Source organism: Silurus meridionalis, chromosome 27, assembly GCF_014805685.1.
Source record: "Silurus meridionalis isolate SWU-2019-XX chromosome 27, ASM1480568v1, whole genome shotgun sequence".
Taxonomy (NCBI): domain Eukaryota; kingdom Metazoa; phylum Chordata; class Actinopteri; order Siluriformes; family Siluridae; genus Silurus; species Silurus meridionalis.
Window position 1 is genome coordinate 10,700,163 of NC_060910.1, and position 16,024 is coordinate 10,716,186.

The window sequence follows — 16,024 nt, forward strand, 5'->3', positions numbered from 1 at the left end:
ATGGCAAAAGAGTGCAGTACAACACAGAGGTAACAGGTGTATTTTTCCTCAAGGGAAGACAAGAGGAATCTTCTTGCTGCCCAAGGGTGCACGACATGTGTATCTGAATGAAAGTGAAGACTCTAGAAATGTTATTGGTGAGTGGCACAAGGCTTTGAAGAGAAATGGACATCTAAACTCAGGAAAGGTGCTTCAGTGTATAATAGTACAAGTGACCAAAGGTTTTACCTCCTTCTTCTGTTTGACATTCGTCCAACCAATTATAAATCTTTTGGAATAGCTAATTGGATTCTCTTTCATATCCCGTATTAATGCACAATGTAAGTGGGCACAAATGAAAGATTTGAATAGAAAAGACGGATGTATAGCATGAAGTCTGGATGGCAAACCTATAGTCACCTTCTATAGTAGGCTTTGCTGTGAGGGACACAACACGAGCTGTGGTTGTATAGGGCTCTGACCTGTCCCTTCTGGAGCCTAACAGCAAGCAGTACTCCTAACAAATCGATGTCCATCTCTTCAAAGAGAAAAAAACGTACATGTTCAACTCTGCTCACTAATTGCTTCTACTATCTTTTCCTTCCGAACATCTTTTCTCTGTTGCCGCGTCACTCTGATGCAAAGGTTACCTAAAGATGTTCCTCATCCCCCCTGGGGCTAGACATGTGATCATCCAAGAACATGAGGCTTCCCCTCACATTCTTGGTAAGTGATAGCTTCCTCAAATCTTTTTGCAAATAAAGCGCATGCTTACCTTTTCTCTTCTTTTGCCATGGGCCCAAGAGAGCATGACTGGCACCCATATTCTTTATTAGCCATCAATCATGAGTATATTTTGTCTTTCTAAATAAAAAGTTGAATGGCCAGTGGCAAACCTTTTAAATTCTCCCTAGTTTAACTTATGTGTGCATTCAGTCTAGGGTTTGCAATTATCCTATCTTAAGTTTAATTAGCTAAGAAGACAATTTAATTGTAGGACTTTCACTCAAGTAAAAAGGAAATTATATTTTCATTGCATTCATTTCATTGCATTTATAACTTTTAATCCAATCATTATTTTTAATAAAGAAAAGATTGCTATGAAATTGTTCATCAGTAGCAGAGCGGGTATTAGTAAAGTCCTTTTTTGCATTTTTAATAATATAATTTTTTTTATCATTATCATTAGTTATGATTAATCTTATAAGCTAGTAGAAGCTCTATGTTAATGCATACGGATGTACAGTACTGTTCATACGGACTTAGAGTGTGAGTAATAAATTACAGTAATCCTCCTGTTTTGTCGCGAAATTGCATTTTCCACATAACCAATTTGTTTGGCTGATTTTCCTGGCCTTTCATGGATAGCACTGATTTTTATGGAGTTTTTTGTAAAAGTAATAAACTGTATTAATTAAAATATAATTATTCATTATAAAATGAAGTAAAATGTTAATACAGTAAAACAATTTTCAATAAAAATGACTGCTTGGTTCAAATAAATTATAAAATATCTAAAAAGTATAGAATACAACAAATATTGATAATTTTCATCAAATAAAAAAACACTTGTGTATTATATTTTTGAGTAATTGATTAAATTGGCACAAAATTAAATTGATTAAATCAAACTGAATAAATGGAAAGATTAAATAAAATTTTCTAAAGAGATGTTCTACTTACCTGTTCTACTTATTTCAGCAAACTTTAACAAATGTTTGCTTTTAAGAAATGTAAGAAATGTATTTATTGCTTCAATTGATTTATTCATAAATTTATTCATCCTTAATTTATTCATTTTCTCCCTCGGTACACGGAATTGTCAGGTATTTTATCGCTTATGAAATTTCTTGAAGCTGCACACAAAACGCAAATGAATCCATATTGCTAGACTGTCGTAAAAACGTTATCCTAAACAGGAACTGGCAGCAATTTCACTGCTCTCAAAGTCTGAGGCAGAGACTAAACAAACTTGCAGTCCGACACTTAATATGGTGATGAGGAAACTCAGATTTTAACTATGTTCCGCAAGTAAAGCAAGGATTGTATTTAGTACACACGTGCACCGTACGTACTGAAAGTGTTGTACTTGTCTTGTCACTAATGGTGATTAATTGACATGCTTCTCTGCCAGTAGTCCCATTGTCATTCACTTTTTCCTCTGGCTCTCAGTATATTATCTCTCACTGTTACTTAATAACTGTGTTATTTTATTTTCTTTTCACTTCTGCCATGCAATTCAGTAGTGCTGTTAAATTCTAATGCCAACTTTATGTTCATGTGATTTTTTTGTAGAGTATATTGCATGTAACAGCCTGTTCACAGATTGTCTACACATATTTATATGTAATCATGTATGTCTTACATCTGTCGCTCCATCTCTCACAATCTTTCAGTCAACACAACACAAGTTCTTGCAAATGTTTGAGGTTTTGTAACTAGTTGTTGGTTGCAGCGGTGAAGAACCAGGCCACAGGACACTACATCCTGAACGGTAAAGGAGAAGAGGTGAGGTCACGGAGCTTCATAGACCTCGGAGTGGAGTGGGATTATGTAATCGAAGAAGATGCTGAGACTCTGCACACAGAAGGACCGTTACATGACGCAGTCATTGTTCTGGTAATTGGATTTTTAAGACGTATTGACATATTTTATTAAACGATTTGATTACTGTTTGATTTCCACTGAGTTTGAGATGCATTACGTGGCAACCATCCGAGATTGTTGTCTCATGAAATCATCACTGAAACCAGAACATTTGAAGCAAGGTCAAATATTTGGCATGATTATTTAATAGGTTGTCATACGAAGATTTTTGTAGTTCAAGAGCTACTTACCACTGGAGAATCAATAATGTCATTAGTGTTATATGTCAGGAATGAGTAGCTGAATGTGTGTAGGATTTATATGAAATGATTTAGGAAATATTTTGATGGATCCAATCAGCATTCAGTTCACAGCAAGTTCAAATGACTGACATGGCTTTCTTTATATTGGAAATAAATGTAAGGGTAGTTCTGGCATACAGATAAAAAGGCCTTGACATCCCCATTGACGAAACTAGCATAGAATTAAATCTAATTTTAATTAAATTAATCAGGAGTTTATTATTCCTATACACAGTACATTAATATGCATGCCCACTCAGACCCTGCCCAGGATAAATCACATTTATCAAATAATGAATATTCAATGTAATATGATATAGATTGCTCAGAAACAGTTCAACTCGAGGGAATATATCCTGAACCCATCTTAAAGCTTTCATAAGAAAGAAAAGAATCAACCCTAATTGGAAACAAGGGATGCAGTTCCAAAGCATGTGGCATTCAAAAGACCATGGATTCCTGGGATCTTTGAATCTTCCTGCTAAGGATGTTTAAAATGAGGGTTCTGTATAGGAAGGGTTGCTAGGCAACAAGTGTCATCATATCTTTTCTTGATCTGGCAACACATCAGCGGTGTAGATTTATATGCAAGTCGGCTTGTTTTTTTTATTGACGTTTCTTGGCAAACATTAGCTGTTTTTTGATTTGATTTATTTTAAAAGCTTTGTTTTTTTGTCTTTGTATAGCCTTAGGTGAGAAGTGTACAGCTGTGTTTTACTTTGAATTACAATATTTAGGAGATGTATTATGGACAGTGAATCACTTGGTGTAAATCGGTGTAAATTTAAGCTACTACGTAAAAACCTCTGCTACTTCTAGCGGAGTTTCGATCAGTTAATTTATAATGTGTATAAAGATCAAAGCACATTTGAGGGCTGTAGCTGCAGACTACAATTTGTTTCGTATGAAATCAGCTGTTTTACTAAACATTACAGAGAAACTAAAACAGTTTTTCTGGAGACGCTGATATTTGTACTTGCTAATTCTTTGTACGCACAACGAAGGAGCTATCATTGTGTTTTTTTGTTCTGTCTAAAATGTTATTTTACTGACATATAAGCATTTATCTGTAACATCTTTATGGAATAGTAATGCTTTGTTAGGTTTTACTACTGACTGAATTAAGTAGGATAATGCATAAAATAAATATCTATTACAAAATTTGTACTAATAAAAATAGGGTGCTGAAGCTTTTGTATTTAATAATCTCTATAAAAAACATGCATAATATATGTTTATTGTTTGCAGCAGGCTTTTATAGGCAGCACATGTGCACAACTAGTGATTACGTTGGGCTTAATCATTTAATTGCCAGGATAGGGATATACAGGTCAATTGTATATAAATATATTAAAGACAAAAAACAAAAAAATCCAGCTGCTGTGATGTGAAGCATGTCTGACAGTAGAGCATTTAAACTGTCTGGAATAACAGGATTCTTCCATTGTGCAGCATTGAGGCTCTTTCCAGTGCCTCAGACAATATGTAATTATTCCTGCTTTCAAATCAATGCAGTAGACATGATGACATGGCAAGTTCTCCTTTCCACTGATTGTTACTAAGTTAAGGCATTTGTGTGAGCGGATTTCCATTAACTGCAAACCACTTTGGGTTGTCGCTATAGGCACATTCGTCTTATGATGTTATGACTATATATACCTGTACTGCACAAAGCTCTCATAATACATTATTAATTTGTTTATTTTATTATACGGAATTAATACAGATATTGTACACGAAATGACTTCTTCAGAGTAGTGTGTAGATTATTTGCCCACTGCTACTTGCATATTTTATTCACTTTTTTTTGTACATTCTGTTACAAACATGGACCTACTGTCATACATCAGTGCAAAGTAGAATAAAAGTTTCTAAAAATAAAATCTATCTATCTATCTATCTATCTATCTATCTATCTATCTATCTATCTATCTATCTATCTATCTATCTATCTATCTATCTATCTATCTATCTATCTATCTATCTATCTATCTATCTATCTATCTATCTATCTATCTATCTATCTATCTATCTATCAGATTGTTCCAAAAGACAATGAGACAAGATCATCATTGATGTATAAATACATCATCCACGAGGACTCTGTCCCAGTAAACAACAACAATGTGATTCAGGAGGACACATATGAGTGGGCTTTAAAGAGTTGGTCCCAGTGCTCGCGACCTTGTGCTGGAGGTAATAACTTGCCCACATATTTTTCTTACAACTAGTTATTTGTACAGTTTCTTTTACACTGAATTCTGCTTTGGCAGAAAATCTGCCAAATTCTGCCAGTAGCTATTCTTATATTATGCTTTCTTGTCATAAGGATTCCAGTACACAAAATACGGATGTCGTAAAAAGGGGGACAATAAGATGGTACACAGGAGCTACTGTGACATTAGTAAGAAGCCCAAACCCATCCGGAGAATGTGCAATCTCCAAGACTGCACACAACCACAGTAAGTAGATCTTATTTCTAGTTAGACAATATATATATATATATATATATATATATATATATATATATATATATATATATATATATATATTTTTTTTGTTTTTGTTTTTGTTTTTGTTTTTTGGTTTTTGTTTTTTGTTTTTTGTTTTTTGTTTTTCTTTACAGTAAGCTATTTAACATTACATATCTTAGCACTCATAGTTGCACTCTAATTATCCAGTGATATTTGGCTACATATGAGTGTGTGGATGTCTTCAAGCTTGCAAAGGCCACTTTGAGTTATGCTTAAAACTTCCCCTTAATAGTCTTATGCTCTGAGCTATGCAAAAACAAACATAAATAGGATTAACTTGAAGGGATAAAACTAAGAAAACCATGTAAGTGTTCTAATGATCACAACTTAATTTTCTTGCGATCTTGATGTAAACATTGTTTACATGTGATTGGCACGTCAGCATGTTCTAGAGGCAGCAGCATCGCAGCATCATGGATAACAGCTTTTGTCAAGTTAAGATCTCGAGAAAATTTTGTTGCGAGAAAACAAAGAAAAAATATAAGAATGCATCGCCTCTTAGGACTTCCGTACTGCATAGACCCTACCATTACATAATTTTCCTTAAGTTGGAATAAATAAAGAGATCGATCTATCTATCTTTAAATGATGATGGAACAATATGAATACAGTAGTTGATTGCAAATCAGATAAATGACGATCCACACTTATAGACTGCACTGTGTTTTATATTTATGTTTCATATACCTGGATCAGGTCAATGTTTTAAAGATTTATTCCCCATAGTCCTATGTTTCTCTGTGGTCTCTGTGACATAATTAGCCCACCCACTAACTGCCTAACTCCTTACTTCTTCCTTACTCCACTGCTCTTTTCTTTTCAGCAGGTAGCCTGAGTTTATAGCATGAAATGTCAGGGTGCTCTAATTCCCTTAATTTCCTTTTCCTTCCCTTTTAAAAGTGCTCTTTATGAAAGTGTGTTCTGACCTTGAAAACTGTAACCGTATATCTTATTTTTTTTATATAGTAGAAACTACTGTAACTCTCAGCAAGTCCAAGTCTTCTGTCATCTATTGTAAATATCCTGAGCACTTTGACATGCAGTCTCATTTAATGAAAAGTCTGACATTAGACTCGGTCTAGGGGTGAGATTGTGTGCTACTTTGTATTAAGATAGATGTCATGGCTTTCAGTTTGGCTCCAGTTATTCAAATAGCTGCTTCTCTCCGAGTAAAAATGTCATTTTAATTGCAAAATTTTTCTGTGTGTATCTATTGGCTTTGGAAAGTATTCAGACCTCTTCAATTGTTTGTATATTTTGTTATTATATATTTAATTTAAATATTTAAATATTTTGTTATTATATATTTAATTTAAAGTGGATTATGTGTACAATTTGTCCAAAATATACACTAACATATAAAGGAACAACGGCACAACAGCCGAGTCGCAAACAGGTGTTTCCCCAGCGACTGCCTCGCAGGCAGGGTACAATAACCGGACATGTAAAATAGCGGACACCTAAACCTTCAGGGTTGACAGGGCCAATCCTGTGGCAAACCTGAAGCTCTGATCGAGCTAATATCAACCAGTCATTGATATAGTTTAGTATGCGGATGCCCTGAAGCCGTAGCGGGGCACTTTGTGAAGGTGTTGGGTGAGAGTGCTAGGCCGAACAGAAGGACCCAATATTGGTAAGCTTCGGCCCCGAAAGCAAACCTCAGGAACCTCCTGTGAGCGGGAAGGATGGCTATGTGGAAATAGGCGTCCTTTAGATCTGTCGTGAGAAAACCAGTCCTCGGACTTGATCTGAGACACGACCTCCTTGAGAGTAAGCATCCTGAACCTGAGCCTCATGAGTGAGCGGTTCAAAGAGCGCAGATGTAGGATCGTCCGCAATCCGCCATCCTTCTTCGGAACAATGAAGTACTGGCTGTAGAAGCCTGACTCTCTGACTAAGGAAGGAACCACCTCTCGAGGCTGGTCTCTGACCCACCTGCGAGCCCCGCCACCTTCTGCGCCGCTTTGCCTCGGTGAGAGCGGTACCTCAAAAGTGCTTGCATTTAAACAACGACTTGCCTATTGGCTGGATTTCACACGTATTTCAGAGCGTGGACAACGCGAGGCATTCCCAAAACGTTTCGACGCAACTTGAGTTCCTGAAAGGGAACTAAATTTGTAGAATGTTGTTGCAATTTACATTTGAAATTGCGGTTTTGATCATTAAACAGATGTTCATAAACTTACAAATGCATTTTGTGGATTTAGACATCTGCATTTTTTAATAGACTACTGAACTTTACTTTACATTTAGGTATTTATTTCAGTTGATCGTACCGCAGCCATCATTTCTGAATTTTGACAGTTGGATGTCTCAATCATTTGTTTCCTGACAAAGCAGAGGATTAGGCATGCACAGCCAATACGTATACGGAATTTAGTCTGTCTATACTGTGTGTACCTGACATGTAACACATTTTTTTCACATACTGTTTTACTGATTTAACAGTAGAATTTTAACTGGCATGTCAGATCAACTGTCATCAATCTTATAGCTAGGAAACAGACAGATACAAAAGAATAAATATATGCACTCTTATTTGGTTGGTTTTGACACACAAAACTAATTAAATGAGTATCTATAACTCCAACCACCGCAATTGTGTAAGGTTGTGCCTTTTAAGAACTATAATCAATTTCTTCTTGGACTCTGACATAAATTGACAGACGTCCATGCTGTTTTCTTCATTCCCTCACTCCAGTAGATTGCTCTTAGTGACAAAGTGTGAAAGTTCTATGAAATCCAAGCTCTAATTTGCCTTTTTTTGGAGGAACAGCAGGAAATGACTCCTGTAGTGATTGCAAGTCAGCTTATAGCCCAAGGGCTAATATAAATTACATTTAATACTCTTTTGTTGAAAAATAGATAAAAGTTCCAACATTTACTGCTGCTTTTGGTATTATGAAATACAACAAAATATTGCCTTAGACTTTCTATCACATGAAATGCTATTTAGAGCAATTTCTTTCTGTGGTAATTTTCAGTCTGATGCAATTTTTGAACAGCAATTATAATTGTATCAACCACAGATACATTATTGTTAAAAATGCAGTCGTCTATCTCATGTTTTTAGTTTCTTAAAAATATCACATTTTTCAGATTTGTCTAAGTAAATAAATCACGCAATGTTTAAGCAAATGGAAAAGGTTACTGTTAGCTGAGAAAAAGCAGAAAGGTTTAAAGTCTTATGCCCATCAGTCAATAGAACTTTCTGTACATTCAGAGAAAAAGAATAAGTTTATATGTAATATTAAGATTTCTTTCTATATATACTATGAATGTGTACTCTTTAAAAAGTCAGCAGCATAACTTATTTATTTTTTCTTAAATAATTGAAATAAAGAAATTAGTTGCCATTTTGCTATTTATCCTGGCTCCTGTATGTCACTAATAGGTTTTATTATAACACAGTATAACACACACAGTATTATAAATAATGTACCTGGTCAACCAGTCTTGACTATGGCTGCATCTCGCCAGAGAACCTGTTGCTAGAATAGTTTATAAAATAGTAGAAAAGTGTTAGGAAATTGACTGTTCGCAAATACCACCTCAAATTACCTCAAAATTACAAACCTCATTTTCGTGCCTTTTTTTTTTTTTTTTTTTTTTTACAGGTGGATAACTGAAGAATGGGAGCACTGCACCAAGACATGTGGAAGCCTGGGATACCAGATCCGCACTGTGCGTTGTGTTCAGTTTCTGCATGAGGGCACAAATCGTTCCATCCACAGCAAGTACTGCAGCGGAGAGAAACCTGAGACCAGACGTCCCTGCAACAGAGTGCCCTGTCCTGCCAGCTGGAGGATTGGAGCCTGGTCTGAGGTCAGATTTTTTATTTCTAACAAAATGTTTTTTTTGTTTGTTTTTTTGTTTTTTAAGCACACACAATTCTTTGTTTTACTTCAGTGATTTTAGCTAATATATAGTACACTGCTTGGGTACACGCACTTTAGTTATGATAAACAAGCTAAAAGCCCAGGCACACAATTTCATCTGTTTATTAGGGTCGTAGTTAGTAGTAAGTAGTTAGTTCAAGGAAACGTATAACGATGAAAGATTTTGTAAACATTTCTTGTAAGTGTGCATAGGTGTTTAGACACAATTTATGAACCAGACTTATTTTGTTGCTTTTTTAGTAAAAACTGTTTAGTTTTGAATAAGCTATCAGTGTATTTTTTTTACCTGAAAAGCATTGAAATAAGTGTGGCATGTTTTAAAGAAGCCTGTAAAAAGAAATGCTGCTGAAATGCTTTCATTCAATTCCATAGAGGAAATAGATTTCTTGTGTCTTGTTTAAACCGGATCAATTGTGTTTACTCTTCTTCTACCTGTATCAAAACCTAGTTACAGATCAAAAAATATTTTGTCTTTACAACAACTGGTTTTTTTGGGGTTTTTTTTGTTCAAGAGATCTACTTACATTTATATGCATGAAAACCTTAAAAGTCAATAGATGACCTTTCTTGGAATCCAGTAATCATTTTGACAGCCAGATTGACATCAAGCCTTAAAGGGGTGCCAGAAGAATTATTTTGGTTTCAGCTCCGCGAGTGTTCATATTCCCATTTAGATTTTTTTATTAATGTATCTGCCGATGAGAATCCTGCTCAACAATGTAATACTACAAGCTAGTTATTTTCTTTTGAGGACATTAGGGCATCTATTCTGCTCTGACATTAGATTCTGTTAAAAAAAAAAACAGCTTTTACCCCTCGTTTTTACCCCTTTTACACTTCAAGGGTAAGAGAGAATTTCTCTTCTCAGCACTTTACTTCACTAACCCTGGGAACTAACAAGGGAGGATGCAACCATTCAAGACTTCACCATCTTAGAGGAGTACACATCATCAGTGACTAATTACATGAGCAAGTGTATCGATGTACAGAAAGAGAGAGGTTAATGTGAATAAAACAAAAGAGATGGTGATTGAATTCAGGAGGACAACCTTAAGGTTAAGGCAAGATTTTAAAGCAAACAGTGAGGACGGTTTTATCAACGATGTCTCTCTTCCCTCTATCATGGACATTTGCACAACCTTGTTTCCCCTCCTACAAATAATAAAAAAAAAATGTTTCAAAGCATTTGGGCACTCACATCCAGACTGTGTAAAAGTTTCTTTACACAAGTCATTCAACTACTCAGTACAAAGGGACAGGGGTGACACACACACACACACACACACACACACACACACACACACACAGTTTGCACAAAATTTCATTTAAACAGAATTGCTGCTAAACTTACAATGTTTACATGTGCAGAATTTATTATTATAAGAACATAACATTTGCACTATTTTACATCTGCAGTGCTGCATTGTCTCCATGTTCACTGTCCCACTGTCTTGTATTTTTGGGTTGTTCCTACTTGTCTTGATTGAACTTCCCCATTACATACTTTCGCACATCTCACTTCTGATAGCAGTTACATGTTGCAGATACTCTCAAACATGGCCAAACATATACCGTAATTTCCGGACTATTAAGTGCACCCAAATATAAGCCGCACCCACTGAATTTTACAAAGATTTTTATTTTGAACATAAATAAGCCGCACCTGTCTATAAGCCTACATTGAAACAAATGAACTTTACACAGGCTTTAACGAAAGACAGTGTCTGTTACACGGCTTGTATCTAAACAGTACCCTACCAAGAAAGTCATTATTCACTGTCTTCCTCCTTCCTTTTACAACAATTTCTCTTGGGAGTTTTTCTTTTGGCATCGTCGTGCGTTTAAAAATCACCATCGGTGAATCTTTTCTCCCGATGCCGTGCAGCTCAGAACACAGGTGAAGTGCGTTTTTTCATGCCCGGTTGTTTTCAGCGTGACGAATGATTCGCATTTCCTGTAGACAGTCCGAGTAAACGGTAGGTCAAACGTCAGAGGAACATCATCCATATTTATGATGTGGTGCGGCCCGATTCAGTGGGAGCGCATCTGATTTAATATAAAGAGTTTCATTGGTTCACCTGAACCTGTTCAGCAATTTCATTGGTCTAATGTTATGGGGCTCAGGAAAAACTCTTCCCCAGTGTTACTTACACCAACCATAACACACATTTATGTTATATTAAATTGCAGAATTTCTATGAGTAAACTTTGTTAGATATCATTCACCAATGTATCGTGGTTTGTGGTTCTGGTTTTAGTGCTCGGTGACCTGTGGCGAGGGAGTGGCACAGCGTCAGGTCACATGCCGCATCGGCGATCAGTGTGCAGGTGAGAAACCGGAGACACAGAGGCCGTGCCGCCCAGGACCCTGCAATGGTAAGCCAAATCATAACATATCAATAACAGTGCAAAAGATGGAGGTGTAGGTTGAATATGTAGATGTATGGATAGAAGGATAAACAGAAGGTTGTATACATTATACACAAGTGCAACTAAAACTACCATAAGAACACAAATAGAAATAAAACAATTTTTTAGTGGTTGCAGTTTCATACAGTGTCATTTTTGCTGTTGCTAAAGTGGTTATAGAAGATTATTATGACACTAAACGGTTGTGCATGTCAAAAATAGACAGGTGATTTTTTTTTATTTAGTCTACAATGCATAGTAGCAAAGGGATTTATTCCAAAGTTAAGGCCAGTTTTTAGATGAAGGCTTATTTATACTAGGAGTTTCAACAACATTCACCAGCGCCCATCAGAGAAGAGTTCAATAATACAAAACTGCTATTGTGTAGTATGAATAAAGGTGTATGCTATCAATTTTCCATTTACACCCAAAGCAATACAGGCTTCACCCTGGCAGACTGGTAGCAGTGTTGTGCCACAAGGGATAATGCTTTGAAGGTTAAAGAGGATTGCCTTTTAAAAAATCTGTTTTTAATACTTTTTTTATTCTACAGTGCTATGTGTGAAATGGGAGAACACATATTTTTTCACACACAGAGAACAATTTAACGTCTCCACTCTGGGGAGCTTTTATCACAATTATTGTTCTGTCACATCCAGTTATTAATAGTCCTGCTATTGAGCATATACCTTTAATGATAGGTGCATCACTGCAAATTTCCTTTTCTTTACCAACATTTTTCATCTATACAAATTTTCGAAAAAATCTTAGTCAATAGTAAGGCTGTTTAAGAACATTGACTGTAGAAAGATTAATATACAGAAATTAATTTTTATATCCATTTATAAATGCAATCTCTCCATTACTGTTACAGGACTTTTTGTCACACTCAGTTCTTTCCAAACTTCAAACACAGTTTAATGTACTTAACAAGACATAAAAACATTTTAATTTAATGAATTTTATAGTCACAAAAAACTTTATTAAACTTTTGAGAAAGTTATTTAACAGCTAGTAATCAACTATTTTACCAAGTTGAATCAGTATTCGGTTCAAATTAGATTAGACACTGGAGGTTTGATCACTGTCACTGGTGAATCTAAACTTTACTAAAATAGCAAAGTGAAGTGGTGTAAATTAGGTTTTAGAAACAAATTATAACACAATCAAAATAAATGTATTCAACTTGAAAATAGTAAAAAAAAAAAAAACATTTCTTAGGCTCTGAAAAGCATCTTGAATCTTTCCAAAAATGGCTGGCCTACCGAATTTTTTAACTTATCTGAGTGCTGTCAACTCATTCGCAAAGCAAACAGACCTAGATGAAGTTCTTGATAACTTGATGATACCAAATGCTTATACAGGTAGTCCCTAAATTTCCATGGTTTGACTTTTGGTTCTTAAAATGATAGAAACGTTGCAACACAATCGCAACAATATTTTCATTTTTATGTGGCTTTTGTGGCGATGCGATACGATACTCTGGGATGCTGCCAGGATGTGCGCATCTGCCGCCTTGTAAGATGCCTTCTCTCATCAGCAGTCAGCAGAGTTCAGTTGTCTCTGTGCTAGAGCGCGTATTTTTTTTCTGTTTTTGGTGTTTCAGTGTTCTGTGGGCTGATAAGTTGAAGGTGGACCTTGTGGAAGACATTTTACAGAGGCATGGGATTTGCTCTCTACAAGAAATTTTGAAGGGAAAATGTGCACTTATCGGTCCGTGAACTGAACCTCTAAGTGCAATAGGTTTTAGGCAGCAATACAACAATATGAAAAAGGTGGAAAGGAGTAGATAATGCATAATTTTTTCATGATTTAAATTTCCTCATGTATTAAATTTAGTATAACAATGTAACACCATTTTGGGTGACAAATATGCAAAGGTAAGCAGAATGGCCAGTGTGTTTTAAATACTTACTACTTATTTCCTCTTCTCTTTACTCTTTACTACTGTTTAATGTCTAATATTTGCTGTAGTTTTGCAGTAATGTGCCTGTAGCCTCACTTAAGCATTTCATTGTCACTGACATCTGTACATTTGACAAATAAAACTTAAATTGCAAACAAATAAAAAAAAAAATTAACAATTATATTATTAGTACCTATATGTACAAAAATAGTCATAAGTACATGTCTGACACTTCTTTTTGTCTTAAAAAGCTTTAAGAACTGAATTAATATATTTAACCATAATGGTGTTAAATACATCTTTCTTTAGACATGAGTTCTAATTTAATATTAACCAAAAAAGAAAAAATATATATATGTATATTATAACCAACTTAAATATTGTATTTATGTCACAGATGAGCCGTGTAAAGGAGACAAATCAATATTCTGCCAGATGGAGGTCCTTACTCGCTACTGTTCGATCCCAGGCTACAGTAAACTGTGCTGTGAATCATGCAGCAAGCGCAGCAGCACTCTCTCTTCTCTCCTGACTGAAGCGGCCGAGGTCGAGGAGGAGGTGCGATTTGGCTCAGCTTCACAGATACTCGAGACCCTCTCATCCTCAGTCAATCAAACCCTTAACCACCCGCATCAAACACCCAACCCTCCCAGCAGCTTGGCCAAGCAAACCGCCAATGGTGCAGTTCTCAAACCGAACACTGAGAGCAAAAGTGCAAAACGTCAGGTACAGGCCACTAAACCCAGCACTAGAAATCTGCCAGCTATGACAGTCTACAAGCAGCGCAACGACAACCTCGTTAGTGCTACATCACAGCACACGGATAGCCTCCTAGACATTTCCAAGGTGGAAAGATGAAGGCAAATATTACCCCCATTTTTTTTTTTTTACGTTCCTGGACTTTTGTAGATATAAATAGCTTTATTAAACTTTTGAGAAAGTTATTTAACAGCTAGTAATCAACTATTTTACCAAGTTGAATCAGTATTCGGTTCAAATTAGATTAGACACTGGAGGTTTGATCACTGTCACTGGTGAATCTAAACTTTACTAAAATAGCAAAGTGAAGTGGTGTAAATTAGGTTTTAGAAACAAATTATAACACAATCAAAATAAATGTATTCAACTTGAAAATAGTAAAAAAAAAAAAAACATTTCTTAGGCTCTGAAAAGCATCTTGAATCTTTCCAAAAATGGCTGGCCTACCGAATTTTTTAACTTATCTGAGTGCTGTCAACTCATTCGCAAAGCAAACAGACCTAGATGAAGTTCTTGATAACTTGATGATACCAAATGCTTATACAGGTAGTCCCTAAATTTCCATGGTTTGACTTTTGGTTCTTAAAATGATAGAAACGTTGCAACACAATCGCAACAATATTTTCATTTTTATGTGGCTTTTGTGGCGATGCGATACGATACTCTGGGATGCTGCCAGGATGTGCGCATCTGCCGCCTTGTAAGATGCCTTCTCTCATCAGCAGTCAGCAGAGTTCAGTTGTCTCTGTGCTAGAGCGCGTATTTTTTTTCTGTTTTTGGTGTTTCAGTGTTCTGTGGGCTGATAAGTTGAAGGTGGACCTTGTGGAAGACATTTTACAGAGGCATGGGATTTGCTCTCTACAAGAAATTTTGAAGGGAAAATGTGCACTTATCGGTCCGTGAACTGAACCTCTAAGTGCAATAGGTTTTAGGCAGCAATACAACAATATGAAAAAGGTGGAAAGGAGTAGATAATGCATAATTTTTTCATGATTTAAATTTCCTCATGTATTAAATTTAGTATAACAATGTAACACCATTTTGGGTGACAAATATGCAAAGGTAAGCAGAATGGCCAGTGTGTTTTAAATACTTACTACTTATTTCCTCTTCTCTTTACTCTTTACTACTGTTTAATGTCTAATATTTGCTGTAGTTTTGCAGTAATGTGCCTGTAGCCTCACTTAAGCATTTCATTGTCACTGACATCTGTACATTTGACAAATAAAACTTAAATTGCAAACAAATAAAAAAAAAAATTAACAATTATATTATTAGTACCTATATGTACAAAAATAGTCATAAGTACATGTCTGACACTTCTTTTTGTCTTAAAAAGCTTTAAGAACTGAATTAATATATTTAACCATAATGGTGTTAAATACATCTTTCTTTAGACATGAGTTCTAATTTAATATTAACCAAAAAAGAAAAAATATATATATGTATATTATAACCAACTTAAATATTGTATTTATGTCACAGATGAGCCGTGTAAAGGAGACAAATCAATATTCTGCCAGATGGAGGTCCTTACTCGCTACTGTTCGATCCCAGGCTACAGTAAACTGTGCTGTGAATCATGCAGCAAGCGCAGCAGCACTCTCTCTTCTCTCCTGACTGAAGCGGCCGAGGTCGAGGAGGAGGTGC

General features: G+C 35.6%; 1 protein-coding gene across 1 annotated transcript in view; it reads left to right on the top strand.

The window, feature by feature from the left end:
* The window catches only part of adamts3 (ADAM metallopeptidase with thrombospondin type 1 motif, 3), an 81,799-nt gene extending 67,269 nt beyond the window's left edge, over positions 1-14,530 (top strand). The window contains exons 16-22 of the mRNA XM_046842038.1: positions 625-705; positions 2,435-2,598; positions 4,907-5,063; positions 5,197-5,329; positions 9,019-9,226; positions 11,559-11,676; positions 14,013-14,530. Of these exons, the coding sequence (XP_046697994.1) occupies positions 625-705; positions 2,435-2,598; positions 4,907-5,063; positions 5,197-5,329; positions 9,019-9,226; positions 11,559-11,676; positions 14,013-14,473 (1,322 nt within the window). The 3' untranslated portion in view covers positions 14,474-14,530. The remainder of the gene's footprint in view (positions 1-624; positions 706-2,434; positions 2,599-4,906; positions 5,064-5,196; positions 5,330-9,018; positions 9,227-11,558; positions 11,677-14,012) is intronic.
* The last annotated feature ends 1,494 nt before the right edge of the window (positions 14,531-16,024 follow it).